This window comes from Narcine bancroftii, chromosome 12 (genome assembly GCF_036971445.1).
Source record: "Narcine bancroftii isolate sNarBan1 chromosome 12, sNarBan1.hap1, whole genome shotgun sequence".
NCBI lineage: Eukaryota > Metazoa > Chordata > Chondrichthyes > Torpediniformes > Narcinidae > Narcine > Narcine bancroftii.
In genome coordinates, this window is record NC_091480.1 from 61,764,803 (window position 1) to 61,792,541 (window position 27,739).

The 27,739-nt window shown below is 47.9% G+C and overlaps 1 protein-coding gene across 3 annotated transcripts in view; it reads left to right on the forward strand.

Moving 5' to 3' along the window:
- Positions 1-606: 606 nt before the first annotated feature.
- Positions 607-27,739, forward strand: part of ddx23 (DEAD (Asp-Glu-Ala-Asp) box polypeptide 23) — a 33,236-nt gene continuing 6,103 nt past the window's right edge. The window contains exons 1-13 of one of the 3 annotated variants that reach the window (XM_069906338.1): positions 607-703; positions 2,262-2,346; positions 5,125-5,309; positions 12,328-12,435; positions 13,030-13,114; positions 14,020-14,085; positions 15,400-15,538; positions 22,085-22,218; positions 22,837-22,949; positions 23,441-23,584; positions 24,617-24,842; positions 26,219-26,364; positions 27,483-27,660. In XM_069906338.1, coding sequence (XP_069762439.1) covers positions 5,125-5,309; positions 12,328-12,435; positions 13,030-13,114; positions 14,020-14,085; positions 15,400-15,538; positions 22,085-22,218; positions 22,837-22,949; positions 23,441-23,584; positions 24,617-24,842; positions 26,219-26,364; positions 27,483-27,660 — 1,524 coding nt within the window. In that variant the 5' untranslated portion in view covers positions 607-703; positions 2,262-2,346. Of the gene's footprint in view, positions 704-1,018; positions 1,142-2,261; positions 2,347-5,124; positions 5,310-12,327; positions 12,436-13,029; positions 13,115-14,019; positions 14,086-15,399; positions 15,539-22,084; positions 22,219-22,836; positions 22,950-23,440; positions 23,585-24,616; positions 24,843-26,218; positions 26,365-27,482; positions 27,661-27,739 lie in introns of those variants that run through there. The other 2 variants (XM_069906339.1, XM_069906340.1) reach the window with 2 other exon arrangements.

Consider the following 27,739-nt stretch of genomic DNA (forward strand, 5'->3'; position numbering starts at 1 on the left):
TGGGGAAACCATTCGGACCCTCATCATTTTACAAACTTCCATCAGGTCACCCCTCAACCTCCGACTCCCCAAAGAAACCAACCCAGGTTTCTCCCACCTCTCCCTGTAACCCATCCCCTCCAAGCCAGGCCACATCATGGGGAGCCTCTCTTGTCCCCTTTCCAAAGCCTCCACATCCCTCCTGTGATGGGGCGACCAAAACTGCACATAGTGTTCCAAGTGTGGCCAAAAAACTTGGAAACTGCAATGGGGAACATTTTCCTGCCATCTATGCCTCTCATACTTGCATAGACTTCTATCTTCAGTCTCTTTTCTCCAATTAAAATAAACGGAACCTCTGCACAACGATCATCCTTTTAACTGAAAGATTCCACCTCAGCCATGTCTGCTGTACAGTGCAAATGCCCCTCTGGGCCATGCATTGGGAGCAGATTGGAGTTGAACCTTTGACTTCCATTGACGTGATGGACTGAAGTGGCCTCCAGTCAACAGGGCGATCCTCCCGGCCTGACGATGGGGTTGCCATGATAAAGCGGCTTGACTCACTTGGACCAAGTGCATTATGGACATCGTAGTTTTATGCGTGAGGCTGCTACCAGGAAGGATCCATGTTGGAACTACAACTCCCGGCAACTTCAGCAGCGAGGCCTCGCAAGAATGGCGGCGGCTGACCTGGAGTGAGGCGGATCAAGCGGTGGAAAAGGTAAACGGGAGAAACGGAGAGGGAGGAGGGGCAAGGAGGATGAGGAGAGGGAACAGAGGAGGGAGGGAGGCGGTGTGGGAGGGGAGAGAACGGCGAGGGTCAGTAGGGTGGGGAGAGGGGAAGGGGCATGCGGCGACGAGGAGAGGAGGGATGGGAAGGGGGAATGAGGGAGGGGATAAGGGGAGGATGAGGAGGGACGGGAATGAGGGGTGGGAAAAGGATATGGGGAGGGAAGGGAGCATAAGGGAAAGCGACAGAAAAGTGGAAGTGGGTAGGGTGAAGGGATGGAGTAGTGAGTGGAGAGAATATAGGGAAAAGAAGGTGGGAGAGAGGCTGGAAATGGAGTAGAAGAATGGAATGAAAGAGAGCAGGAAGTGTATCCACAGAATGGAACAAGTTAAAACTGCTAGAGAAACTCAGCAGGTCAAGCAGTAAAAGGTAAAAATACAGAATCAACGTTTCGTCAAGGTTTTCGCAGGCATCCAAACAAGAGAGTGGGGGGAAAGTATGGTCTCAAAGACAGGATGCGATAGGTAGAGAAGGGAGAAAGGGGGCAGCAGCAATAAAGGAGAGGAGGGATGATGGCTGGATGAAGCGAGGGGGAAGGGGGTGGGGAGAGGAGAGCACATTAGCAAAAACTGGAAAAGTTGATGTTAGTACCATCTGGTTGGAGAAAATCAGATGCTGTTCCTTTAATTTACAGTTGGTCTTGGTGGGATAGTACATAAGGCCATGGACAGACATATGAGTGTAAGAGTGTGACTTGGAGCTGAAGTGGTTGGCTACTGGGAAGTCCCTGTCACTCGTTCGGATGAAGTAAATGTGCTCAGTAAAGCGATCTCCCAGTCTGCGCCCAGTCTCTCCAATGTAGAGAAGGCCACAAAGGGAGCACTGGATGCAGAAAATCAGTTCTGCAGATTCACAAGTGAAGTGTTGCTTCACATGAAAGGCCTGTTTGGGGCCCCGGACTGTGGTGTGGGAGGAGGTGTGGGCGCAAGTGTGGTACCGGGGAGGGGGGGGGGAAATTGGTGGGGAGAGATAAGTGGACAAGAGAATCATGGAGGGAGCAGTCCCTACGGAAGGCAGAGAGGGAAAGATGTGTCTAGGAGTGGGATCCTGTTGTAAGTGCTGGTGGATGATGTGTTGGATGCGGAGGCTGGTGGGGTGGTAGATGAGGACGAGGGGATTTCTATGGTTTTTTAAAATACTTTATTTTAGTTTTGTGGTCAAACATGCATCAAGAATTAACCATTACCTAAATAGATAAATTAAAATGAGAAAATCAATGGTATAAATTGTTCGCATCTCCAAACAGCCCCCTACCCCCAAACAAAACCCCAAAGTAGAAAGGAAAGAAGGAGAAAATAGATAAGAGAGAAAGAAACAGAAAAGAGGAGGAACTGTTGGGATCCACTTCCTTTTCTTGCCTAGATCTCAAATAAGGGAAAGAACCAGGGCTTAGAACTCAGGAACAGAATAAGTATCCCTAAATATTCAACCCTATATTCTGCACGTACAACTGCTGTACCTGCAAAAACATGTTATATTTCTTCCTTAGATTATAAGTAATTTTCTCCAGGGGAACACAACTCTGCATTTCTGCATTCCATCAGGCCATATCCAGAAGGGAACCAGACTTCCAGGTAACAGCAATACATTTCCTGACCACCCCCAATGCAACTTTAAGAAATTCTAATTGGTATTTGGGCAGCCTCATTTTGGGTTTTATGGCCACAATATTTCCAATGAGAAACAATTCTGAACTTTGGGGAGGACCTTATAGACCAATAATCTGGTCTAATAAAATTCTTAAAGGTTCCTGTTCTTTCACTGCTTCTAAAATGTGTATCTGATATATTAGAATTTAATTTATGTAATTTCTGTGGGGTAGTGAGCACGTTGGAAACTGCATGTATTCTTACATTTATTGTATTGGTCATGCTGTCCTGACATAAATCGGGCCAGTTTTTATCACCAATACTAATAATCAAGTCTGATTCCCATCTTCGTTTTGATTTGTATAACTCCCACTTGGGAGTAAACTTCCTTGTGTTCCCCTTTCAAATCAGAATCTCCATTTCGCTGCACTCTGGTAACATCATCGCTGGTCATAATTCATCTCTGAAAAAAGCTCTTAATTGAAAGTAGAAGATTGTTGTTGTAGTGTGCGCGCTACCGCGAAGTGTGGAAAGAATGACACACGCTCAAGACGTCAAAGTCGAAGACTGATTTATTGCACTGATGGCTCTGCTTATATTTCTTTCCCTGCTGCTGCCAACAGGAGTTACGCCGCGGCAGCGCCGGCCTCTGATTGGTTGGCGTTCCCGTCGTTGCTCGTTGTTTTCCTACCGTGCAGGTTGTTACCTGGGGCGAAGGTCGTTGGTCCCTGTAGGGTCTGCGCGGTTGCTGTGTTCGTCCCAGTTAGAGGGCTGCTACATTGTTGAGAATATTATATCTTTTTTAACTGCTCAAATGACATTAGTTTCCCTTGCACATAACAATCTTCTATATACTTGATCCCTTTCCGGGACCAGTTATGTAGAATCTTATTATCCATTGTTAAAGGAATTAATCTATTTTGAGTTAAGGGCATTTTTGGAAATATTTTTTTCCTTTTGTTCCAATTAAATAATTCAAAATATGCTTTGTTAGAAGTGCTTCTTTTCCACTGGAAATAAATTTAGTGTCCCATTTATATACAAGATCTTCTGCTACCCTCCCTTTGATTTTGTGCAGTTCATTTTCTATCCATGAAGGCTTGTCTCTTCCATCAAAGAGAGAAGTGCCAAATTCCCGCTGGGCGGCCCAATAGTAATATTTAAAATTTGGGAGTTGCAATTTCCCCCCCCCCCCATATGATATTCCCAAGTTTATTTTTCCATAGAGACTCTGACTAACTTACCTTTCCTAACCAATTTATTCAAATTTTGAAAAAACTTCTGTGGTAGCGATATTGGAAGAGTCTGAAAGAGGTACTATACACACGGGAATATATTCATTTTAACACAATTAACTCTTCCAATCATAGTTATTGGAAGAGATCCATTTATTTAATTCTTCAACCTTCTTAGTTCATTTTATATAATTTTTTCATTCATTATCTATTTTAATCCCCAAATATTTAATCCCATTCTTTGGCCATTCTTGCATATTTCTTTGACAATTTGTATAATCCCCATCAATTAACGACATAATCTCACTTTTGGCCCAATTTATACCCAGAGACCCTCCTGTAATCTTCCAGTTGCAAATGCAGCTTTTCCAAAGAAGTTTCCAGTTCTGTCATATATGTTAATACATCATCTGGAAACAGACTGATCTTACGTTCATTTGGTCAACCCTGAACCCCTTGATGTTTGGGTCCCATTGAATAATTTCCGCCAAAGGTTCTATGGCCAATATGAAAAGAGCCAGAGATAGTGGACATCCTTGACTGATGGAAAATGCTGGAGATACTTGCCCATTTGACACAACTTCATTGTATAGGGATCAAATCCAATTTATATTTTGACCTTATCCAAATCTTTCCATCACTTTAAATAGAAAATCCCACTCCAGCCTTTTCTGCATCTAAGGCAACTGCTACACTTAAGTCATCTCTTTTCAGGGCCTAATAAATTATTACAAAGCAATGTACTTACATTGTCCACTGATTGTTGTTTCTTAAAAATCCTGTTTGATCCTTGTATATCAGTTTTGGCAATCTGTTTGCCAAAGCTTTGTATATTTTATAGTTCAAATTTAATAAGGTCTATGTGATGATGGTTTCAATGGCTCTCTATCATTTTTGGAATTTACCATTATTATTGCAGTTGAGAAAGAGTCCAGCTGGGTATGTGATCCAACCGCTTGAGTTAATACCTCCATAAAAAGAGGCATTAACAAATCCTTACATTCTTTATGGAATTACACTGGAAAACTATTCTCGTCGGGAGGTCTATTAATGTTCAGTGAATTCACTGCTTCCTCTAACTCCATTCGAGTCAAAGATGCAGTGAGTTGGTGGGTGATAAAGATACACCATTGTTGAAACACTTATTTAATATTTGGAATAAAATAATTGATGATATTGGTGTAAGATATTGGTGTATCACCTAAAATGTCTTTGATTCAAAATCCTCATACATCTTTCCCCACTGCCCCCAAATCCCTCCCCCTTCTCTCCCCCCCCCCACTGAATCCCTTCCCGCTCTCCCCTCCGAATCCCTCCCGGCTTCCCCTCCCCGCTCCCCCCCCACTCCCCGAATCCCTCCCCATCTCTCTCTCTCTCTCTCTCTGCACTGTCCCTCTCCCTTCACCTATCCTTTTCCTTCACCTTCCAATCACCCCTACTTTCCCCCCTACTTTCCCCCCTGCCCTCACCCACTCTTTTTCCCACCTCTCCCCTCCCCCATGCTGATGCCACTCTCTCTGCACTGCAGATGGTGGGGGAGAGCCTTGAGAGGAAGCGTTCTCCGGAACGAGCCAGCTCCAGGGAGCGTGAGAGCAAACGCTCCCGTTCTGCAGACCGGGATGGAAAACGATCTGCTTCCAAGGAGAGGAAACGCCACCGTTCACGGGAAAGGAAGCGATCCCGCTCTAAGAGTGCTGAGCGCGAATCTGAGCGGTGAGGGAGGGGGATCGTGATCTGTGCCTTCTGTTCCATGGGGTTGTGTCCTTCTGCACAGGGAGGTTGGCGAGGAGGGAGTGGTCACGAGGGATTAAAGCAGGGGTTGGCAAGGAGAAGTAGGGAGGAGGATGAGGATGTGAGAGGTGGGGTGGGGAGCAGGATTGGTGTGGAGGAGGACCAGGTGGGGACACGGGAGGTGGCGGTGGTGAGGAGGGAGGGGATGAAGGTGGGGTGAGGAGGAGGGAGGATGGGGGCGGTGTGAAGGAGAGGGAGGGGTGGTGAGGAGCGAGGGGGCGAGGTGAAGAGGAGGGAGGGGTGGTGAGTGAGGGGAGGAGGATGGGGGCAGTGTGAGGAGAAGGGAGGGGTGTGAGGAGGAGGGAGGGGTAGTGAGCGAGGGGGCAAGGTGAAGAGGAGGGAGAGGTGGTGAGCGAGGGGAGGATGATGGGGCGGTGTGAGGAGGAGGGAGGGGTGATGTGAGGAGAGTGGATGGGGCGGGGTGAGGAGGGAGGGGTGGCGAGGAGCATGGGGTGGAGGATGGGGGTGGGGTGGAGGAAGGGGTGGTGAGGAGCGAGGGGAGGGGGTTTGGGTGAGGAAGGAAGGAGGAGCGGCGGGGTTGGGGCAAGGTGCGGCAGAGGGAGGGGAGGAGGATGGGGGTGGGGTGAGGAGGGAGGGAGGAGCGATGAGGAGGATGGGGGCAGGTTGTGGAGGGAGGGAGGAGTGGTGGGGAGGGAGATAGATGGGGGTGGGGTGAGGAGGGAGGGTCGGAATATGGGGATGGGGTGAGTAGGGAGGGAGGAGCGTGGAGGAGGAGGGAGGGAGGAGTGATGGGGAGGGAGGAGGATGGGGTGGGGTGGGGTGAGGAGAAAGGGGTGATGAGGAGGGAGGGGTGATGGGGAGGATGGGTGGGATGAGAAGGAGGTTGGAGGTGGGGTGGATGAGGGTGAGGTTAGGTGGAGGGAAGGATGGTGAGGAGGGAGGGGATGATAGGGATGGGGTGAGGAGGAGGGATGGCAGGAGGGGAGGAGGAGGAAGGGTCTGTGAGGAGAAACGTCCCTCTGCTTTCATTGCTTGGACCAGCCATTCTTAATTTGTTTTTGCTAATGGGTCCCTGAGCACTCTGCTCAAAGTTTCTGTGCTCCCTTCCCAGTGAAGCAGTCACGTTGTTTTCTTCCACACTTCCCCTTACGGCCCCATTTGAGAATGGTTGGCTTGGACCAGAGAACAGTCCTGCACAAGGACAGGCCCTTTGGCCTGCGTGTCTGTGCTGAACATGATGCCCAAATTGAACTCAGTCCCTGCTGCCTGCCCGTGATCCATTCCCTCCATGTTCATGTTCTGTCTGGAAGCCTGTCAAACACCACTGTCGTATCTGCTTCCACCACTGTCCCTGGCAACCCCTTCCAGGCACCCACCATTCTGTAAAAAAAATAAAATGTGCCTCACACATCTTGCTTTAAACATCTACCTTCGATACACATTTTCCACCGTTGGGGAAACTGTTCGGACTGCCCACCCTATCACTGCCCCTCGTCATTTTAGAACCCTCCATCAGGTCTTCCCTCGGCCTCCAACGCTCCAGACAAACCAACCCAGGTTTGTCCCACTTCTCCCTGTAACCCATCCCCTCCAATCCAGGCCACATCCTGGAGAACCTCTTCTGTCCCCTTTCCACCTTCCTGTGATGGGGCGACCAGAGCTGCACACAGTCTTCCAAGTGTGGCCTGAGCAAAGTTTTATCTCGTTGCAACATAACCTTGCTTTTCTACTCAGGGCCCTGCCTCGTTAAGCCCAGCGTCCCACTCCCCCTCTTTACCACCCCACCTCCTTGTGTGGCCACCTTCAGGGAGCGATGGACCTGGACCCCCAGATCCCTCCGCACATTAATGCTGTAAAGAGTCTCCATTAATATAAATATTCTCCTTACATTTGATCTCTTAAAGGGCAGCAATGTCTGTATAAAACTCCAGCGGCCATTTCTCTGCCTATGTCCATGACTAATCTGTTTCCTGGTATACCCTTTAAAACCCTCTACTAACTCCAGTGTGTTCCATAAACCACAGTGTGGGAGGAAAAGTAGCCATTCATCCTGTCTAGTCTGCTCCACCATTCCATCATCAGCTGATCCATTCTCTCACTCGGCTCACTCCCCATAATCATCGATACCCTGACTAATCAAATACCTATCCATCTCTCCCTTCAATCCACCTAACGTCCTGGCCTCCACAGCTGCCCGTGGCAGCAAGTTCCAGAGGTTCACTATTCTCCAGCTAAAGAAATTCTTCCGCATCTTTGTTTTAAATGGGTGCCTTTCAATCCTTCAAACTCACCAACATTTTCATCCAAATAATTCATGTCCATTGCAAACCACAGGGGTCCAAACACCGATCTCTGTGGAACACCACTGGTCACCGGCCTCCATCCTGAAGAGCATCCTTGCTCCACTACCCCCTATCTTCCATTGAACCTGTGCATCTGCAGCTTCTGATTCAGCTTACCAAGAGGAAACTTTCCAGGTCCATGCAGACAACATACACTATCCCACCCTTATCAACTTCCACTATTCCACCCTCATCAACTTCCACTATTCCACCCTCATCAACTTCCACTATCCCACCCTCATCAACTTCTACTACCCCACCCTCCAACTTCATACCAATTAAATTGGTATGAAATGACCTGGTCCTCACAAATCCACCCTGACTGCCCCCAATTTAACCATGACTTTCCAAATGTGTATCAGTCCTATCATCAAATATGCCCCTCCAACATTTTCCCCACCATTTTTTTTTTGGTTCTGTTAAGTATATTATAACGTCATCTGCAAATAGACTGATTTTATATTCCTTCTCTTTTATTTTTATCCCTCTTATTTTATTTTCTGTTCTTATCAGTTCTGCTAGTGGTTCTATAGCTAACGCGAACAGTGAGGGAGATAGTGGACATCCCTGCCTTGTTGATCTGCTTAAGTTAAATTGTTTTGATATATATCCATTTACTGTCACTTTCGCCAATGGCCCCTTATATAATGCTTTAATCCAATTAATATATTTCTCTGGTAGGCTGAATTTTTGTAGTACTTTGAATAAATAATTCCATTCTACTCTGTCAAAGGCCTTCTCTGCGTCTAAAGCAAACGTTACTGTTGGAGTTTTAGTTCCTTCTACAGCATGAATTAAGATAATAAATTTACAGATATTGTCCGTAGTTCGTCTTTTATTAATAAATCCAGTTTGGTCTCGATTTACTATTTTTGGTGCATAGTCGGCCAATCTGTTTGATAGTAGTTTAGCTATTATCTTATAATCTGTGTTAAGTAGAGATATTGGTCTATATGATGCTGGTGCTAGTGGATCTTTCCCTGTCTTTGGTATTACTGTAATTATTGCTGTTTTGCATGAATCTGGTATGCTTTGTGTTTTATCAATCTGGTTGATTACATCCAGGAGGGGAGGAATTAATAAGTCTTTAAATGTTTTATAGAATTCTATTGGGAATCCATCCTCTCCTGGTGTTTTATTGTTCGGTAGTTTTTTTTAATATCTCCTGTACTTCTTCTATTTCAAATGGTTTTATTAATTTAGTTTGCTCCTCTGTTTGTAATTTCAGTAGCTCAATTTTAGTTAGAAATTCATCTATTTTGTCTTCTTTCCCTTCGTTTTCAGTTTGATATAGTTGTTCGTAGAATTCTCTGAAGTTTTCATTGATCTCTGTTGGATTATATGTAATTTGTTTGTCCTTTTTCCTTAATGCCAAAACCATTCTTTTAGTTTGTTCTTTCTTAAGCTGCCACGCTAGAATTTTGTGCGTTTTTTCTCCTAGCTCATAATATTTCTCTTTTGTCTTCATTATGTTCTTCTCCACCTTATATGTTTGTAGTGTTTCATATTTTATTTTTTTATCTGCCAATTCTCTTCTTTTAGTTGTATCTTCCTTTATTGCTAATTCTTTTTCTGTATTTGTTATTTCCCTTTCCAACTGTTCTATTTCCCGATTGTAGTCCTTCTTCATCTTAGTTACATAACTTATTATTTGCCCTCTGATGAACGCTTTCATTGCGTCCCATAGTATAAACTTATCTTTCACTGATTCTGTATTTATTTCAAAGTACATTTTAATTTGTCGTTCAATGAATTCTCTAAAATCCTGTCTTTTAAGTAGCATGGAGTTTAATCTCCATATATACATTCTTGGTGGGATGTCCTCTAGCTCTATTGCCAATAACAGGGGTGAGTGATCCGATAATAGTCTTTTTTGTAACTCTCCCTTGAATGTGGGCTGATAACAGGAATAGGTCTATCCTTGAGTATGTTTTGTGTCTGCCCGAATAATATGAATATTCCTTTCCCTTTATGTATTGTTTCCTCCATATATCCAAAAGTTGCATTTCTTGCATCGATTTAATTATAAATTTGGTTATTTTGTTCTTTCTGTTAGTTTTTTTTCCAATTTTATCCATGTTTGAGTCCAAATTAAGGTTAAAATCCCCTCCTATTAGTATGTTCCCTTGCGTGTCTGCTATCTTCAAAAAGATATCTTGCATCAATTTTTGATCTTCTTCATTAGGTGAGTATACATTGAGTAAATTCCAAAATTCTGAATATATCTGACATTTTATCATTACATATCTCCCTGCTGGATCTATTATTTCCTCTTCTATTTTGATTGGTACATTTTTATTGATTAATATAGCTACTCCTCTGGCTTTTGAATTATATGATGCTGCTGTTACATGTCCTATCCAATCTCTCTTTAATTTCTTGTGTTCCACTTCAGTTAGATGTGTTTCTTGTACGAATGCTATATCAATTTTTTCTTATTTCAGTAAATTTAACAGTTTCTTCCTTTTGATTTGGTTATGTATTCCATTAATATTTAAAGTCATATAGTTCAACATAGCCATTTCATACTTTGTTTATCTTTCCTTTCCGTTTCCTCATCACCACCTTCCCTTCTTATCCATTTCTGCTTTCTTTTTTTGAACACATTATAAGACAACATTTCTAAAACATAAAATATTTCCACTATTCTCATATCTAAAATTCCTTTAACCCCAATAGTCCCTCCCCTTTCTGAGTTGCCCTTTGTCTCTTGTCGGGCAACCACATCTCCCCTCTCCATTTGGAATTGCGAATCCGCTCGCAAGCGTCAACTGATTTCGCAGTGACTGTTATTCTTTCCCACCCAGCCCCCCCAGAAAAGATTTTAATCTTTATATATAACAAAGGTCACTCTCTTAATTCCCTCCTTACTTCCTTTCTTCCCTTTCTTTTCCTTCTTAGTTCTTACTTATACTCTATTTTTTTATATACATATATCTGTGTAGTTGTCATTTTTGTTCTTGTTACATCTCTTCATCTCTCTGTCTGTTTTGTACTTGTTCTGCAAATTTTTGTGCTTTTTCCGGATCCGAGAATAGTTTGCTTTGCTGCCCTGGGATAACTATTTTAAGCACCGCTGGGTATTTTAACATAAATTTATAACCTTTTTTCCATAGGGTTGTTTTTGCTGCATTGAACTCCTTCCTCTTCTTCAGGAGTTCAAAACTTATATCTGGATAGAAAAAAATTTTTTGACCCTTGATTTCCAGTGGTTTTTTGTCTTCTCTTATTTTTTTCATTGCCTTCTCCAATATATTTTCTCTTGTTGTATATCTTAGGAATTTTACTAGAATGGATCTTGGTTTTTGTTGTAGTTGTGGTTTCGGGGCTAATGTTCTGTGTGCCCTTTCTATTTCCATTTCTTCCTGAAATTCTGGTCATCCTAGGACCCTGGGGATCCATTCTTTTATAAATTCTTTCATATTTTTGCCTTCTTTATCTTCCTTAAGGCCCACTATCTTTATATTGTTTCTTCTATTATAATTTTCCATTATATCTATCTTCTGAGCTAACAGCTCCTGTGTTTCTTTAACTTTTTTATCAGATCCTTCTAATTTCTTTTTTAAGTCAACTACCTCCATTTCTATGGCTGTTTCTCGTTCTTCCACCTTGTCTACTCTTTTTCCTATATCTGTCATGATCATCTCTAATCTATTCACTTTTTCTTCTGTACTTTTTATTCTTCTTTTTATTTCACTGAATTCTTGTGTCTGCCATTCTTTTACTGTTTCCATATATTCTTTAAAAAAATATATATCCATGTACTTGCCCTTCCCTTCATCTTCTATTTCTCTGTGTTCTTCCTCCTCTTCTTCTGAGTCCACTCCAGGATCTGTGTCTTTTACCTCTGTCTCTTCTGGTTTTCTTGTTGGGTTGTTTATTTTATTTTGTTGGGTATTTTTGTTCTTCTTATTTTTATTAAAAGTGTCTTGGTGTTGGTGTTCTTCCTCTAAGTTGGTCATCTGTTGTTTCTTTGATTTCCTATTTTTATTCTCTTCCTTCTTGTTCCCGTTATTTTCTATGTTTTCCTGTTGAGAGTCTTGCTGTCGTGTTATACTTGTCTGTTTCGGCTGTGGAGATTTACTCCTCAGCTGGTCCCCCCTCCCGTCGGTGTTGTTTTTGTCTTGTGCATCACGCATACGCGAGGATTTGCGCATGCGCAGTTGCGCACTTTTGTTTGGCTCCGTGAGCCATCTTTGTAGTCCTGAGTTCGGGGTTTCCACTGACCTAAGGGAGCGGGCTTCTCTCTCCACGGCGGGCCTCCTCGTACTGGTAAGGCCTTCACCTTCCTCTTCCAACGTCCTTCCTTCTTCTTTTCTTCCCGTTGTTTTTGGTTTTTCTTTCTTTGCTGCCATTTTCTCCACACTTTCACTTTCAATTTGTTATGGTTTCTGTGTTAGTGACTTTGTTTTTTTTCTACCTTTTTTTTACTTTTCTGGAGAGGGCTGGAATTCCCCTACCGGCCACTACTCCATCACGTGACTCCTTTTTCCCCACCATTGATGTGAGACTCACTGGCCTAGAATTAACAGTTGTGAACAAAGGCAGGCTCAGACGCTCTCCACTTCGCAGGGATTCACAGCAAATCTTCCCAAAGCTTCCAGATTGGAAAACTCCATTCTCCAATGTTCCTGCAGGGAGCGGCACCATGGAAAGGACAAGGATCGAGACAAAGAGCGTGATCGGGAGCGCATCAAGAGAGAGAGGGACCGGGATGGCCATCGGAAGGGGAGGAAGCGTTCAAGGTAGGAAGAGCACACTCACTGAGTTGGTCCCAGAACAGCACACGTGATATTCATCCTGATGGGACCTGAGATGTAGGGGGACTGGAGGGAGTTCTAGAGATGTGGGGGGGTGTGTAGGGACCAGAAGGGGCTACAGAGACAGGGAGGGGTGGAGGGACTGGAGAGGGTTACAGAGACAGGGAGGGATGGAGGGGTCTGGAGGGGGTTATAGAGACCAGGGCAGGGGGGGAGTTTTGGGACTGGAGAGGGTTCAAGAGGGGTTCCAGAGACAGGGAGGGGTGGAGGGGAGCAGAGGAGGTTCGAGAGGCAGGGAGGGATGTAGGGACTGAGGGTGTTACAGAGATAGGGAGTGGTGTCAGGGCTGGAGAGGGGTTACAGAGACAGGGACGAGTGTAGGTAACAGACGGAAGGGTGTAGCGGACTGGAGGGGGATTGCAGAGTTAGAGTGGGGATTACAGGGATTTAGAGGTGAGGGGACAGAGCTGTCTTGGGTGAGCAATGAGACATTGAATTGATTGATGGGGTGGTGATATGGTTGGTGGATGTCTTCTCTGTCCCATCCTGTAACTATACCCCCCACCACTCTATTCGCAGGAGCCCCTCACTCAGCAGGCTGAAAGAAGGGAAGGTTAAGATCAAGAAGGAGGAAGATGAAGATGAAGAGATGAAAAAGAGCAAGGTGTGTGTTGAGTCTGAGCTCATTAGGGGCAGGGGAATCTGTGAACTCCCTCCCTCAATCTTGAGCTGCAGGCTATGACCCACCTCTATCAGACCACCTGCCTGGGGCCTCTGCTGCTGGCAGGAATGAAGAGCTTCATGCCTCCTGTGTTCAGGGCTATTTGGGAATGGGGGAGGACATCAGGCTCCTGCTTGGGATGCCTCATGGATCTGTGTCATCAGCAGGTCAGCGTGTTGTCTGCACGTCGGTGTGGGTGGGGGGGGGGGTGGGGGGGGTCGATGTGCGAGTCGGGATGTTGTCTGCCGTTCAGCGTGCAGATCGGCGTGTTGTCTGCAGGTTGGCGTGCAGGTCGGTGTGTCGCATGCAGGTCACTGTGTCTATATGGAATGTGTTTAGGTGTTGTTTGTTTATGTAGGCCTCTGCCAGTCTTTATTTCCAATTTTAATGTGTGGGCTCAGCTGTGTGGATCTGCCTCTATGGTGTCCATTTCCATACCTGGATGTCTGGGGATGTGTGTTTGTTCCACCCATGTGTTTCTCTGCATGTGTTGCGTGCCTCACTCTCTGCGCATGTGCCATGTGTTCACTCCCTTGTGCCTGCGTGAGTGTTTGTTCACCAGGACATTGTCACCTTTCCCCAAGATGAGATGTATTGTCTCTCCCTTGTAATCCAGGGACTGTGTTCTGCTCCCCACAGACAACATATCTCCCACGCGCACTCCGTGGATGGGGTCCTGCACTCTCCCGCCCTGCAGACATTTTGTAACCCTGGGTCAGGACTGGGTGCTTGTTCCCTCTGATCACAGACCTGTTGCCTGTGTTGATCCTGTTTTTGAGTGGGGGCTGGTCACTGGGGAGGAATTGTTGGCCAAAAACCAGCCACCCTCTCTTTCTTACTCCTTGCAGACCCAGCCACTGTCCCTTGAAGAGCTGCTGGCAAAGAGAAAAGCTGCGGAGGTCGCTGAGTCCAAGGTACTGGACACCCATTGTCCTCCCCCTCCCTGTTGTGTGGCCTGTTTGGAATTGTCAAGGTCCCAGCATTAGTGCAGGAACGTGGTGCTGAGATCAAAGACCGGTTGTGTGCCCGAGAGAATTGGAAGAGAGAGCATTGTGGAGGGTCGAATAGCCTCCTCCCACTGCATTCTCATAGTCATTCCCCGGCTTCTCCCCCTCACCCACTCACTGTGGCTGGTTCACTGCAGATGTTCACACCACCACCCCGCCCACACCTGCTATGTTTAGTGGAGGGGGGTGTGATGGGGTCGATGGTGGGGAGGGGGTGTGATGAGGTGCAGACAGAGTTGATGCAGGGGAGGGGTTGTGTGATGTCTGACCAGTTCACAACTCTGCAGCTCCCATCCACAGGGGAAAGGTGGGGGGGTGGAGGAAACAAATGTTGATGGGACCTCCTCCTTCAGCAGCCGAACCCAGGGTACAGGGGCACACGGACGGGACAGTGAGGGGATGCAGCTGGGACATGGTGCAGAATTGTGGTCCTGGCTCCGCAAGGCTGATTGATGGTGGAGAGGTTGTTATGGAATGAGACCATGTGGGCTATAAGGAGAGTTGTCTGGGATGGAGAGAGTTTGAGATTGGAGAGAGACAGGAGGAGGCGGTTTCCCTCGATGGAGTGGAGTCGAAATCCAGAGCCATTGGCACCATCCAGGAGGGAAACCTGTGCCATTCCCCTGGTTTTCTCTTGCCTAGCATGGCCTCCTGCCTTACATGAAGGGTACACCCTCAAAATGGCATCTCATTAAACTGGAAAGGGGACAGGAAAGATTCACCAGGATGTTCCCGGGACTGGAGGGCTGGAATTACAAGGAGAGGCTGGATAGGCTGGGACTTTTCTCTGAGGGGGACCTTGTAGAGATTTATAAAACCTCGAGATGAATGGTCACAGTCTTCCCCCAGGGTCGGGGAGTCTAAAACTAGAGGGCAGAGGTTTAAGGGAAGAGATTTAAAGGGGACCTGAGGGGTACCTTCTTCACACAGAGGGTGGTGGGTGTGTGGAACGAGCTGCCACATTTGTACAGCTCCGTGGATGGGAAAGATTTAGAGGGAGATGGGCTGAACACAGGGAAAGGGGACCAACTCAGGTAGGGGACGGAGTCAGCAGGGATGAGATGGGCTGAAGGGGCTGTTTCTGTGCAATGAGATGGGTAACGGTTTCACTGCAGTTTGTATCCTGTTCCTTCTGCCCAAGTCCACTTTCTCACTTTCTCGATCCTGATGTGGGGACCCCTCAGCTCTTGTCTCCACACTCAACCCCTCCTCTTTCTACAGCCCAAGTTCCTATCCAAAGCCGAACGAGAGGCAGAGGCAGTGAGGCGGCGACAACAGGAGGTAGAGGATCGGCGCCAGGCCCAGGAAGTTGAGAAGCGGCAGAGGAAGCTGTTCCAGGAGCTGGGGAGGAAGATGCTTGGTGAGAGGCATTGGGGGTTTCCCACAGGGAATTCCCTCATCTCCGTCAGTAGGGCCTTCAGTCACAGTCCCACCCACTACTCCCTAACTCACCACATCACCTGCCTACCCCACCATCGTGATGACTCAGGTGGACAGGGTTAATTGGACAGGGCACCAAGTCCAGGGGTTGGGACCTCATGATCAGCTATCTGTGTAGTTCTGGTCACCCTTCTGCAAAGAGTACAGTAAACCATAGAACACTACAGCACAGAAAACAGGCCATTCAGCCCTTCTAGTCTGTCATAACATCATTCCTCTAGGCCCATGGACCTGCACCCAGTCCATTACCCTGCACACCTCTCCCATCCATGTATCTATCCAATTTATTCTTAAATTTGAGTGAGCCTGGATTTGCCATGTCAGATGGCAGCTCGTTCCACACTGAAGAAGATCCCCCTAAACCTTTCCCCTTTCATCCTCTCCTAATCTAAGTGGAAAAAGCCTACTCGCATTTATTCTATTTCCCTCATCATTTTGTAAACCTCTGTCAAATCTCCCCTCATTCTTCAACACACCTGTTTAATCTTTCCCTGTAACTCAACTCCTGAAGACCTGGCAACATCCTAGTCAAACATTCACCAGGATGTTACAAGGAGAGACTGGGACTTTTCTCGCTGGAGTGCAGGAGGCTGCGGGGGGTCCTTCGAAGTTTACAAAGCCATGAGGGGCATGGATAAGGTTGGTGGTCACAGACTTGGGGTAGGGGAGTCTTTTCCCCAGGTTTAAGCTGAGAGGGGAGAGAGTGAAGAGTGGACCTGAGTGTGTGGAACGAGCTGCCAAGGGAGAGATTTAAGAACAGGTGCTCAGGGAAATGCAGAGCAGTATTGTGACCACTTGCACAGGGTTTGTCCCACTGAGACAAGGAAAGCATGAGAGGATAAAGGAGCCATGGCTGACGAGAGGTGGGATGGCTAGACAAGGGGAAGAAGGAAGCGAAATTTGGGAGGGGCTCTTGAGAATTATATGGTAGCCAGGAAGGAAATTAAGAAAGGACAGGATAGCCAGAAAGGGATACAAGAGGACCTTGGCTCGTAGGATTAAGGAAACCCTGAGGCATTCTACACCAACGTGAAAAACAGGAGGACCAGAGTGAGGGTAGTGATAAAAGAGGAACATGCCTGGAGACAGAGGAGGTTGGGGAGGTCCTAAATGAATAGTTTGCTTCTGTATTCACTAGGGAGAGAGACCTTGGTCAATGTGAGGTTAGAGTAGAACAGGCTAATGTTCTTGAGCATATTGAGGTTAAGAATGAGGACATGTTGGAGCTTCTGAAAAACTCTCAGGGTCTGGATGGGATATACCCCAGGTTACAACCAGAGGCAAGGGAGGAGATTACTGAGCATTTTTTAATTTTAATTTTAATTTTTAATTTAGACCTATAGCACGGTAACAGGCCATTTTGGCCTACGAGCCCGTGCTGACCAATTACACTTAATTAACCTACAGTCCCCAGTACGTTTTGTACAGTGGGAGGAAACTCGAGCACCTGGGGTAAACCCACACTGACACAGGGAGAACGTACAAACTTCTTACTGACAGCCTGGTCTGGTCCCGGTTGCGAGTGCTGTAAAGGCAAGGCGCTAACCGCTACGCCAACCGCACCGCCCCTTCACCAACCGCGCCACAATGATCTTTTTGGCATTTTTCTTTTTCAATTATTTTTGGGAAAATGATAATATCAAATACACTGTATTTAACCCTTTTAACCCTAAAAGTAAATTAAAATGACAGATAGTAAACAACAATAAACAAGATGCATATGATTCACGTTGTCGATTTTTTTAAAAAAAAAGAGAAAACCTATACCGAATGTAATTTCTAACCCTAACCTATCTGAGCAATTACAATCAAATCCGGGTGTCAACTACTGATTTCAACATTAATAGTTCAAAAAAGAAAATATTTTTAATAAAAAGCAAAAATAATTGATCTACAAATTTTGAAAATAATTGAAAAAAGAACCCCAAATAGAATTTTTTTTACTTGTAGAAGCTGAAAATCTAATTTTCTCTAGAGAGAGGGATGCCATCAGATTGTGTTTGTGTAGGACAGAGAACATCTTTCCAGCGCAGCAAAATCAGGGAAGCAAAAGCAACTGCATGGGATTGAGACAGAGTCAAAATTAAGTCCACTGGTCCACTCATTCCAAAAATAGCAATAAAAGGGCTCGGAGAGAGATTGATATCAAGAATAAAAGATAGTGTAGTAAAAACCTCTTTCCAGCAGTTACAAAGGGAGGCATCGCCAGAACATGTGATATAAAAGCTCTTTCTGAGTTTTTAATATTTAGACATACAGCACAGTAACAGGCCATTTCGGCCCACGAGTCCATGCCACACAATTTACACCCACCCCCATTACATTTTATCTTTGGCTACAATAGAGGTACTGGAAGATTGGTGAATGGAAAATGTAGTCTCCTTATTTTATAAAATTAAGAGAATCCAGGGAATTATAGACAGTGAGTCTTTGCGTCTGGTGGGCAAATTATTAGAGAGGATTGTTGGGGTCAGAATTTACGAGCAAGCATTTAGAGAAGTATGGTCTTCTCGGGGATAGTGAGGGGGAGGTTGTACCTCACAAACCACAAAGGGAATTGAGGAAGGTAAAGTGGTGGCTGTGGTGGGCGTGAATTTCCATAAGGTGTTTGACAAGTCCCTGTGATGGTGAGAACAAGTTTGGAAGGTGCAAGAAGAAACAAGTCTAGACACGATTTATTAACAAACAATGATCTTTATTTACATTTGGGGGGAAATTTGCAACAGGGAACACACAGACACAGCACCTACACACAGTTCATACACATTGGACACAACTAAATTCGATAATGGTTACTCCGGTCAGTTGCTATTAATCGCAACTACTGAGTGTAAACGCGTAGCTTAAACCAACAGTTCCATCATCCCTGTTCACTAACAGGCACAGCACCCTGATTAACTACAAGGTGTAGCTGACTGTAAACAATGAGTAAGACATGACAGTCTAGCTCGGGTATATGTCACATTGCCCTCCTCACTTTTACCGGCACACACCTTGCAATTGGCTCTCCAGTGTCACCCATGGCTCACAACCTGGGATAGAGCTAGGGCTCATTCCCAGGAGAAAAAGAAAGAGAGCTGGTCTGCATGGAGGGGGCGTCTCAGGTGTGTCCACATGATTTAATGTGACGAGGAGACCCAATTGCAGTGCAGCCTCGCCTGTGGGTGGACCTGACCTTGATTGGCAGGCGAGGTGACTTCTGACCAGGTTCCTGGCAAAGAGGCCCTCATGAGGCATGGAATCCAAGGAACTTTGACTGCTTTGATTTGGAATTGGCTTGCCTGCAGAAGGGAGAGGATAGTCGTAGATGGAACGTATTCTGCCTGGAGGTTGGTAACTAGTGGGGATCTGTCTGGGACCCCTGCTCTTTGGGATAAATGACTTGGATGAAAAGTAGAGGGCTGGGTCAGTAGGTCTGCAGATGGCATGCAGGTTGGAGTTGATTGGACAGTGTAAAATGTTGTCATGGTTACAACAGGAGAAGGAGTAGATGAGGTTCAGTACAGATAAGTGTGATGATGCCCTTTGGAAGATTGAACCTAAAGGTGGAATACATGGTTACAGGCAGTATTCTTCACAGTGAGGAAGAGCAAAGGTATCTTGGGGCCCCAGTCCATAGATCCTTCAAGATGGCTGCTCAAGGTAATGGGCTAGCTAAGCAGGCCTTCATTAATCAAGGGATTGAGTTCAAGAGCCCTGAGGTAATGTTGTAGCTCTATAAAACTGGTTAGACCACATGTGGAATGTTGTGTTCGGTTCTGGTCGCCTCATTACAGGAAGCTTTGGAGAAGGTGCAGAGATTGACCAGGATTGGAGAAAATGTCTTGTGAAGCAACATTGGCTTTTCTCTTTGGAGCAACAGAGGATGAGAAGTGGCTTCATAGAGGTAAATAAGATTATGAGGGGCTCAGATAGGGCGGATAGCCAGCATTTCTTTCCTGGGGCGACAGTAGCAAATACCAGAGGACGCGTTTAAGGTGAGTAGAGGAAAGTTTAGGGGAGATGTCCAAAGTAAGCTTTTTACTCAGTGGTGGGTGCTTGGAATTGATTGCCAGGGTGGTGATGAAGGCTGGTACAGTGGGGACGTTCAAAACTCTTAGATTGGCACAAATGGGCTGAGGGAGGGAAGGGTGAGATGGTTGTGGAGTAGGCTTGCATAGAACATAGAACTCTACAGCACAGTACTGGCCCTGTGGCCCAGTGTTGTGCCGACCTGATAACATACTCCCAACAACTGCCTAGAATTTCCCTGCTGCGTGAACCTCCACTTTTCTCAATACCAATTTAAGATGCTCTTAAAAGATCCTGTTGTAACTGTCTATGCCACTGGTGCCAGCAGCACATTCCTTACACCCACCACTCTGAAGAACTTCCCTCTTACCTCCCCCTATACTAATTCCCAAGCACCCTAACTCCTCGTGTTAATCATCTAAGTCCCTGGGAAAAAGGCCTCTGGCCGTCCATCATCTTATCCATCATCTTATCCACCTCTATCAGGTCACTCCTCATCCTCCGTCGCTCCAAGGAGAAAAGACCAGGTTCATTCAACCCATCCTCATAAGGCCTGCTCTCCAATCCAGGCAGCATCCCTGTAAATCTCTGCACCCTCTCTACAGCAGCCACATTCCTGTAGTGAGGTGACCAAAACTGGACACAATAATCCAAGTGGGTCTAACTAAGGTCTTGTATAGCTGCCACATTACCTCACAGCTTTTAAGCTCCGTCTTCTCAACAACACCATCAATCTGTGTAGTAGCTTTGAGTGTCCTTTGGTCACAGACCCCAAGATCTCTCAGTTCATCTGCGCTGCTTAGAGTGCTCCCATTAATACTGTATTCTGCCTTCAAATTTGACCGACCTAAATTAACCACTCCACACTTTTTTGCATCTTATCAAGGTCCCACTGTAATCTCTGGCCACCCTCCAGACTATCCACAACACCACCCACTAACGTGTCATCTGCAAACTACCTTTCCACTACCTCTTCGAGGTCATTTATAAAAAATCACAAAGAGGAGGGTTCCCAGAACAGATCCCTGTGGATCACTGATCTCCATGCAGAAAATGAACTACGCCCACCCTCTGACATCTCAGGGCAAGTCAGTTCTGTATCCATACAACATTGTGGGCCTGTAAAAGGCAGTGATGTTCTATGTCTGAAAAGGACCCATTTATTCCAACTCTGACGTTTATAGGACAGCCAATTTTTAGATCCATTCCCGCACTTCCTCTGACACCATGAGGATTGATATACCAATCTCCATGTCTAATACTTTAGGGAAATCTAAATACACTACATCATGGATTTCAAACTTTTTCTCTCCACTCTCATCCCACCTTAAGCAATCCCTTACTAATCACAGAGGATTACTTAAGGGGGAATGTGAGTGGAAAGAAAAAGTTTGAAAACCACTGCACTACACCCACGATTCCTGTCCTTTACTTCAAAGAATTTGAGCAAATTTTTCAAACCTAACTCATGGTTTTAATTAGATTTAGTTTTTTTAAACGAGGACCTATCTGTAATGACCGACTCCAGCATCTTCCCAATAACAGCTGTTGAATGACCCAGCCTGCAGCTCCCCCGTTCTGCTTCTCTCTCTTTTGTTGAGTCGGGGGTCGCTTTGGCTATTCGCCAATCATCCAGTACCTTCCTGGAGTGTAGTGTGTAATCACTGCAACTAACGGTAAAACTCTTCACCTCCAGTCCATGGGCAATTTGGCTGCATTTATTCCCCCCACCCCACCACCACCTTGTTTCTCCAGTGTCCGTAGTGTGGAGTTCTTGGATGGGCAGATGCTGGAAGCTTCAGCAGACAAAGATTGGAGGGACTCAGCGGGTCAGGCAGCATCTGTGGAGATGAATGAGTGCTCAGTGTTTCAGTCTGGAACCTGATCAAGATGAAAGTAATTAGGGGAGGTATCTAAGATTGGGAGAATCCAGGCAGGGGCTGAGTGATGGGTTGGTGGACAGAAGGGGGAAGAGGTGGAGAGACAGGGATGGGCACTTCAACCACACATCCCCAATGAATCCTTCCTCGTAACATGAATCCATATCTGCACTCGACTGTTTGTGGATCTACTTCATATGTACTGTTCCAAAAAATCCACAACTCATTCCACACATTCTTCAAGGATACCCTTTACCCAGGGATATGGAGATGGGAACTGTGCCCAGTGCTCCTGGTGTGGTCTGACCCAGGGATATTGAGATGGGAACTGTGCCCGGTGCTCCTGGTGTGGTCTGTCCCAGGGACACAGAGATGGGAACTGTGCCCGGTGCTCCCGGTGTGGTCTGACCCAGGGATACGGAGACAGTAACTGTGCACGGTCCTCCCAGTGTGGTCTGACCCAGGGATACGGGGACGGGAACTGTGCACGGTGCTCACGGTGTGGTTTGGCCCACGGACATGGAGACCAGTGCGTGCCAGGGTTTGACTGATCTCCCACCCTCTTCATTCCACAGAGGACCCCCAGGAGCGGGAGAGGCGGGAGCGGCGGGAGCGGATGGAGCGTGAAAACCAAGGCAATGATGAGGAGGGTGGTCGTCTCAAGATGCGGGAGGAGAAGGACAAGACCAAGGAGCTTCAGGCCATCAAGGTCCTGCCCATCCCAAGCTGGTGATTCAGTGGGAAGCAGGAAGTGATTGTGGCCAGGGCCTCTGGTGGGAAGAAGGGAAGGGTCCAATCATTAAATCTTCCTAGGTGTGGGATTTTCTGGCAGGTGATTATTCCCCAGCCATCAGGAAGGTGGGCTGAGCTGCCTGTGTCAATCCCATTCAGTCCTGCAGGAAAGAATTTTCAGCATTTAAGCAGTGAAAAAATGCTGATATGTTTCCCTAGCACAGGCATCATTCAAAGGGGTAGATCCCCTCTCCCCTTGTATTCTCGAACAGGAGAGGTGGTGGGATTGGGAGGGGCTGTTGGAGTAGCCCAGGAGAGTAATAAGGGTATTTCATGACTGCACACTGCGGTCAGAGGGCTGGAGGAACTGCTGATCGAACGGCTGCTGTGTCCTGTATGGTGTTGAGCTTCTCAAAAGTGGTTGGAGCAGCACTCACCCAGGCACGTGGGGAGTGTTCCCTCACACCCCTGACCTGTAGATGGGGGAAGGATAATATGGTGGATGTGGAGTGCATGGACTAACTCCACCCAGACAAGGGGAGTGCTCCCCCACACCACTGCTGATGGAGAACCTGTTGCTGTCTGTGGCCCACAGGAACGCTACCTGGGAGGAGTGAAGAAGAGGAGGAGGACCCGCCACCTCAATGACAGGAAGTTTGTTTTTGAGTGGGACGCTTCAGAAGACACATCCCTGGATTACAACCCGCTGTAAGCACCTGTTCACCCCACCGTCCTTTCCCCACCCTGATCACGGAGCCTCCTCCCCCTCTTGATGTAACCCTCGGTGACCCCATGTCCCCCTTGGTTTAATCCTCAATGTGACTGTGTCTCCCTCCTGGTTTAACCCTCGGTGTAACTGTGTCCCCCTCCCAGTTTAACCCTTGGTGTAACAGTGTCCTTTGCCCAGTTTAACCCTTGGTGTAACCATGTCCTTCGCCCAGTTTAACCTTTGGTGTAACTATGTCCTCCTCCCAGTTTAACTCTTGGTGTAACTGTGTCCCCTGCCCAGTTTAACCCTCAAATAACCATGTCCCCCTCCCTATTTAACCTTAGGTGTGTCCATGTCCCCATCCCCTCCCTATTTAACCTTCAGTGTGTCCGTGTCCCCCTCGTCCCTATTTAACTCTCGGAGTGTCCGTGTCCCCTCCCCCCCCTAATTAATCCTCGGTGTGACCATGTCCCCCTTCCCATCCCTGCAGCTACAAGGAGCGCCATCATGTACAGTTGCTGGGCCGTGGCTTCATCGCTGGCATTGACCTGAAGCAGCAGAAGAGGGAACAGTCACGTTTCTATGGGGACCTGATGGAGAAGCGCCGTACTCTGGAAGAGAAGGAACAGGAAGAGTGGGTGAAATCAAGCCGACGGTCTCCGCTCCTGAGCTCTCCGCCCTTCCACATTACAGCTCCTCGTCAATCCACAGCCTCTCCACAGCACCCCGTGCCCCTCTGCAGCTCCCTGCCCCACCACAACTCTCTGCCCCTTCGCAGCTCCCCTGCCCTGTCCCATCTCCGCACAGCTGCCCCGCTCAACCGCAACTCACAGCCCAACCGTGGCTCCCTGCCCTATTGCAACTCCTCGGGAAAGGGGGAGTGGGAGTCCCCCAGGGGAATGGGGAGCATGAGACCCTCAGGGAAGGGGGAGTTGGTGTTCTCCATGAAATGGGAGACCCCCAGTGAGGGGACCCCTGGGGAAATTGGAGATGGAGACCCTACCCAGGAAAGGGGAGTGGGAGTTACCTGGTGAAGGGGAGACCCTTGGAGAAAAGATCAAGACCCCCAGGGAAGTGATCTCCCCATACTACTTTTCCCCACACATCCTCCCACGACATGCCCTAACACCACACGCCTTGACAACACACTCCCTCCCACCACACACCTTTGACAACACTCCTTATACCACATTCCCTCGCACCACACGCCTTTCCATCCCACGCAATCCCACCACACACCCTTCACCACACTCCTTGTGCCACACTCCCTCACACCACTCCTCTTCCCACAACACACCCTTCACCACACTCCTTGTGCCACACTCCCTCACACCACTCTTCTTCCCACAACACTTACTTCACCACAATCCTTCTCCCACACTCCTCCCCACACTACCTTTCCCCACACTAACTCGCTCCACATGCCTTCAAACCACTTTTGCTTCACCGCATTCTTTCTCCCACATTACCTCGCACCACATGCCCTCCTACCACTCTCCCTTGACCACATTCTTTCTCCCACACTCCCACGCACAACACATGGCGAAGTGGAGGTCGAGACCCTCCAGGGAAGGTGAGAACCCCCCCAGTGAAAGGGTCATGGAAACCCCAATGAAGGAAGATCCCTGGGAAGGAAAACCTTTGCCTAATGCCTTGCCATCCCCAGGGCCAGGCTGCGGAAAGTGAGGAAGAAAGAGGCCAAGCAGAGGTGGGACGACAGGCACTGGTCCCAGAAGAAGCTGGATGAGATGACAGAGCGGGACTGGAGGATCTTCCGTGAAGACTACAGCATCACCACCAAGGGTGGCCGCATTCCTAACCCCATCCGCTCCTGGAAGGATTCCAGCCTGCCTCTGCACATCCAGGAGGTCATCGACAAGTGTGGATACAAGGTGAGAGGGTAGGACCCTGAGTCAGCTCCCGCCATGGGCTCTGTGTGCATACAAGTGTGCGCGTGAATGTTCTTGTGTCTGCGCATGGGTATGTATGCGGGCACGGGTGTTCCTGTGTGTGTGCCTGTGTGCTTACAGGTGTTGATGTGCCCGTGTGCACGCACATGGGTTATAGGTAAATTCACCAAAATCAATTCACTGGAAAATTCACCGACAATTGAATAAATGAAAAATGTCTTTGCTCCCGTGGCTGCTTGTGCTAGTTCTTCCCCCACCTCACCGCCAGACTACCCTCCTCGCGGAGATGTATGGCTGGACGCCACTTCCGGGCTGATTTCATGCCATGGTCCTGGTCTATAACGATCCCCCTCCCCGTAGTCGGGGGTTGGAGGAGTAAGTGGAAGGGAAGCCCAAGGAGGAGTCAGATGATGACTGAGACCTCTGTGAACATGAATTGCAGATACTACTAGGACTGAGAGAGTGATGGAGAGGAGGAGAGCGATGCAGAGGAGTGTTCAGCCAGGGGTGGGGAAGCACCCTGGCAGCTTCAACTGCTGGAGAGATGGTGCTGAGAGGGTGCACCGCACACAGGGCAGAGTGGGCACGCACCCCCATGGACCATAGACACTCCACTCTCCTGCTCTGGCTGGTAGTGTTTGCTTCCCACCACCCTAAATCCTGTTGGTGGTGAGCGCGAATCTCTCAGCTCCAGAGTGGGTGGACCAGAAGCAGACTGTCGGCAATGGTTTGAGCCAAGGGAAGGCCGTTTACGGTACCCCAGCTGACAGGTGAAATGTTGCTGGTGGGGATCATTCACCGACAATTGAATGAATGAAAAAAGTGAGTATAATGTTTTAATTTTTAATGAATTTTGATGTGTCCTTTAATAAAGATTTTAAGTAGGTGTTAATTGATAATTAAAAAGCTCATCGGTGAATTTTCCATCAGTGAATTAGATGGTCAGTGATTTTTTTTTTTCCGTTGATGAATTGATTTTGGTGACTTTACCGTTCACGAATGGGTGTTCCTGCATGTGCACACACACACTTCAGTTCATGTTCGCTTGTGTGTGTCCCTGTATGTGTCTGCGCAGGTGGCTGTGACTGGATGTTGCTCATTTCATTTGATCATTTCAGCATGCCTTTGCCATGTGTGCAGGGCAGAGACTGCATGTGTGATATATAGGAACGGGGACCGCATGTGGTGTATTGAAACTGTGTGTGGGGGGTACAGGGACTGCGTCTGTGTGCAGTGTGAGTGTGTATCTGTGGATGTGTGTCTATCTAATATGTGGGCTGTACCTGACTGTGTATGACGTGTGGGGAGAAATCCGTCCCTACAGTGCAGGGAGATAATTAGTCTGCTGGTCTCCACAGGAGCCGACACCGATTCAGCGCCAGGCCATCCCCATTGGGCTGCAGAACCGTGACATCATTGGCGTGGCTGAGACTGGCAGCGGCAAGACGGCAGCCTTCCTCATACCACTGCTCGTGTGGATAACAACGCTTCCCAAACTGGACAGGTACAGAAGGGTTCACTGACCTTCCCATACTGGATAGGTACAGGGTCACTGACCTTCCCACACTGGACAGGTAGAGAAGGATTCACCAACCTTCCCACACTGGATAGGTACAGAAGGGTTCACCGACCTTCCCACACTGGACAGGTACAGAAGGGTTCACCGACCTTCCCACACTGGACAGGTACGGGGTCACCGACCTTCCCACACTGGACAGGTACGGGCTCACCGACCTTCCCACACTGGACAGGTGCGGGGTCACCGACCTTCCCACACTGGACAGGTGTGGGGTCACCGACCTTCCCACACTAGACAGGTACAGGGTCCCCGACCTTCCCACACTGGACAGGTACAGGGTCACTGGCCTTGCCACACTGGACAGGTATGCGGTCACTGGCCTTCCCACACTGAACAGTGCAGAAGGGTTCACCAATCTTCCCACACTGGACAGGTATGGGGTCACCGACCTTCCGACACTTGACAGGTACGCGGTCACCGACCTTCCGACACTTGACAGGTACGGGGTCACCGACCTTCCAACACTGGACAGGTACGGGGTCACCGACCTTCCCACACTGAACAGGTACGGGGTCACCAACCTTCCCACACTGAACAGGTACCGGGTCACCGACCTTCTGACATTTGACAGGTACGGGGTCACCGACCTTCCGACACTTGACAGGTACGGGGTCACCGACCTTCCGACACTTGACAGGTACAGGGTCACTGACCTTTCCACACTGAACAGTGCAGAAGGGTTCACCGACCTTCCCACACTGGACAGGTACAGAAGGGTTCACCGACCTTCCCACACTTGACAGGTATGGGGTCACCGACCTTCCTACACTAGACAGGTATAGAAGGGTTCACCGACCTTCCCACACTGGACAGATGCGGGTTCACTGACCTTCCCACACTGGACAGGAACAGGTCACTAACCTTCCCCATACTGATCGGTCACCACCTCGACATCCCTTGGCCCCCCACCATCACCCTGCCCTTGCCCCCCACCCTCCCCTTTACCCCCCTAACCTTGCCTCCCCACCCACCCCAATACCCCCGCCCTCCCCTTTACCCCCCCATCCTGGCTCTGCCCTCAGTGTCTGTGCTTCCGTTGACAGGATTGAGGAGTCTGACCAAGGCCCCTATGCCATCATCCTTGCCCCGACCCGTGAACTTGCCCAGCAGATTGAAGAGGAAACCATCAAGTTCGGCAAACCTCTGGGCATCCGCACGGTGGCTGTGATCGGGGGCATTTCCCGCGAGGATCAGGGTTTCCGGCTGCGAATGGGGTGTGAGGTGTGGGACATAGGGCTGGGTGAGGGGACATGGAGGGATGGTGAGGTGGCAGGGTGGTGAGGGGGAGGGAGGGAGGGAC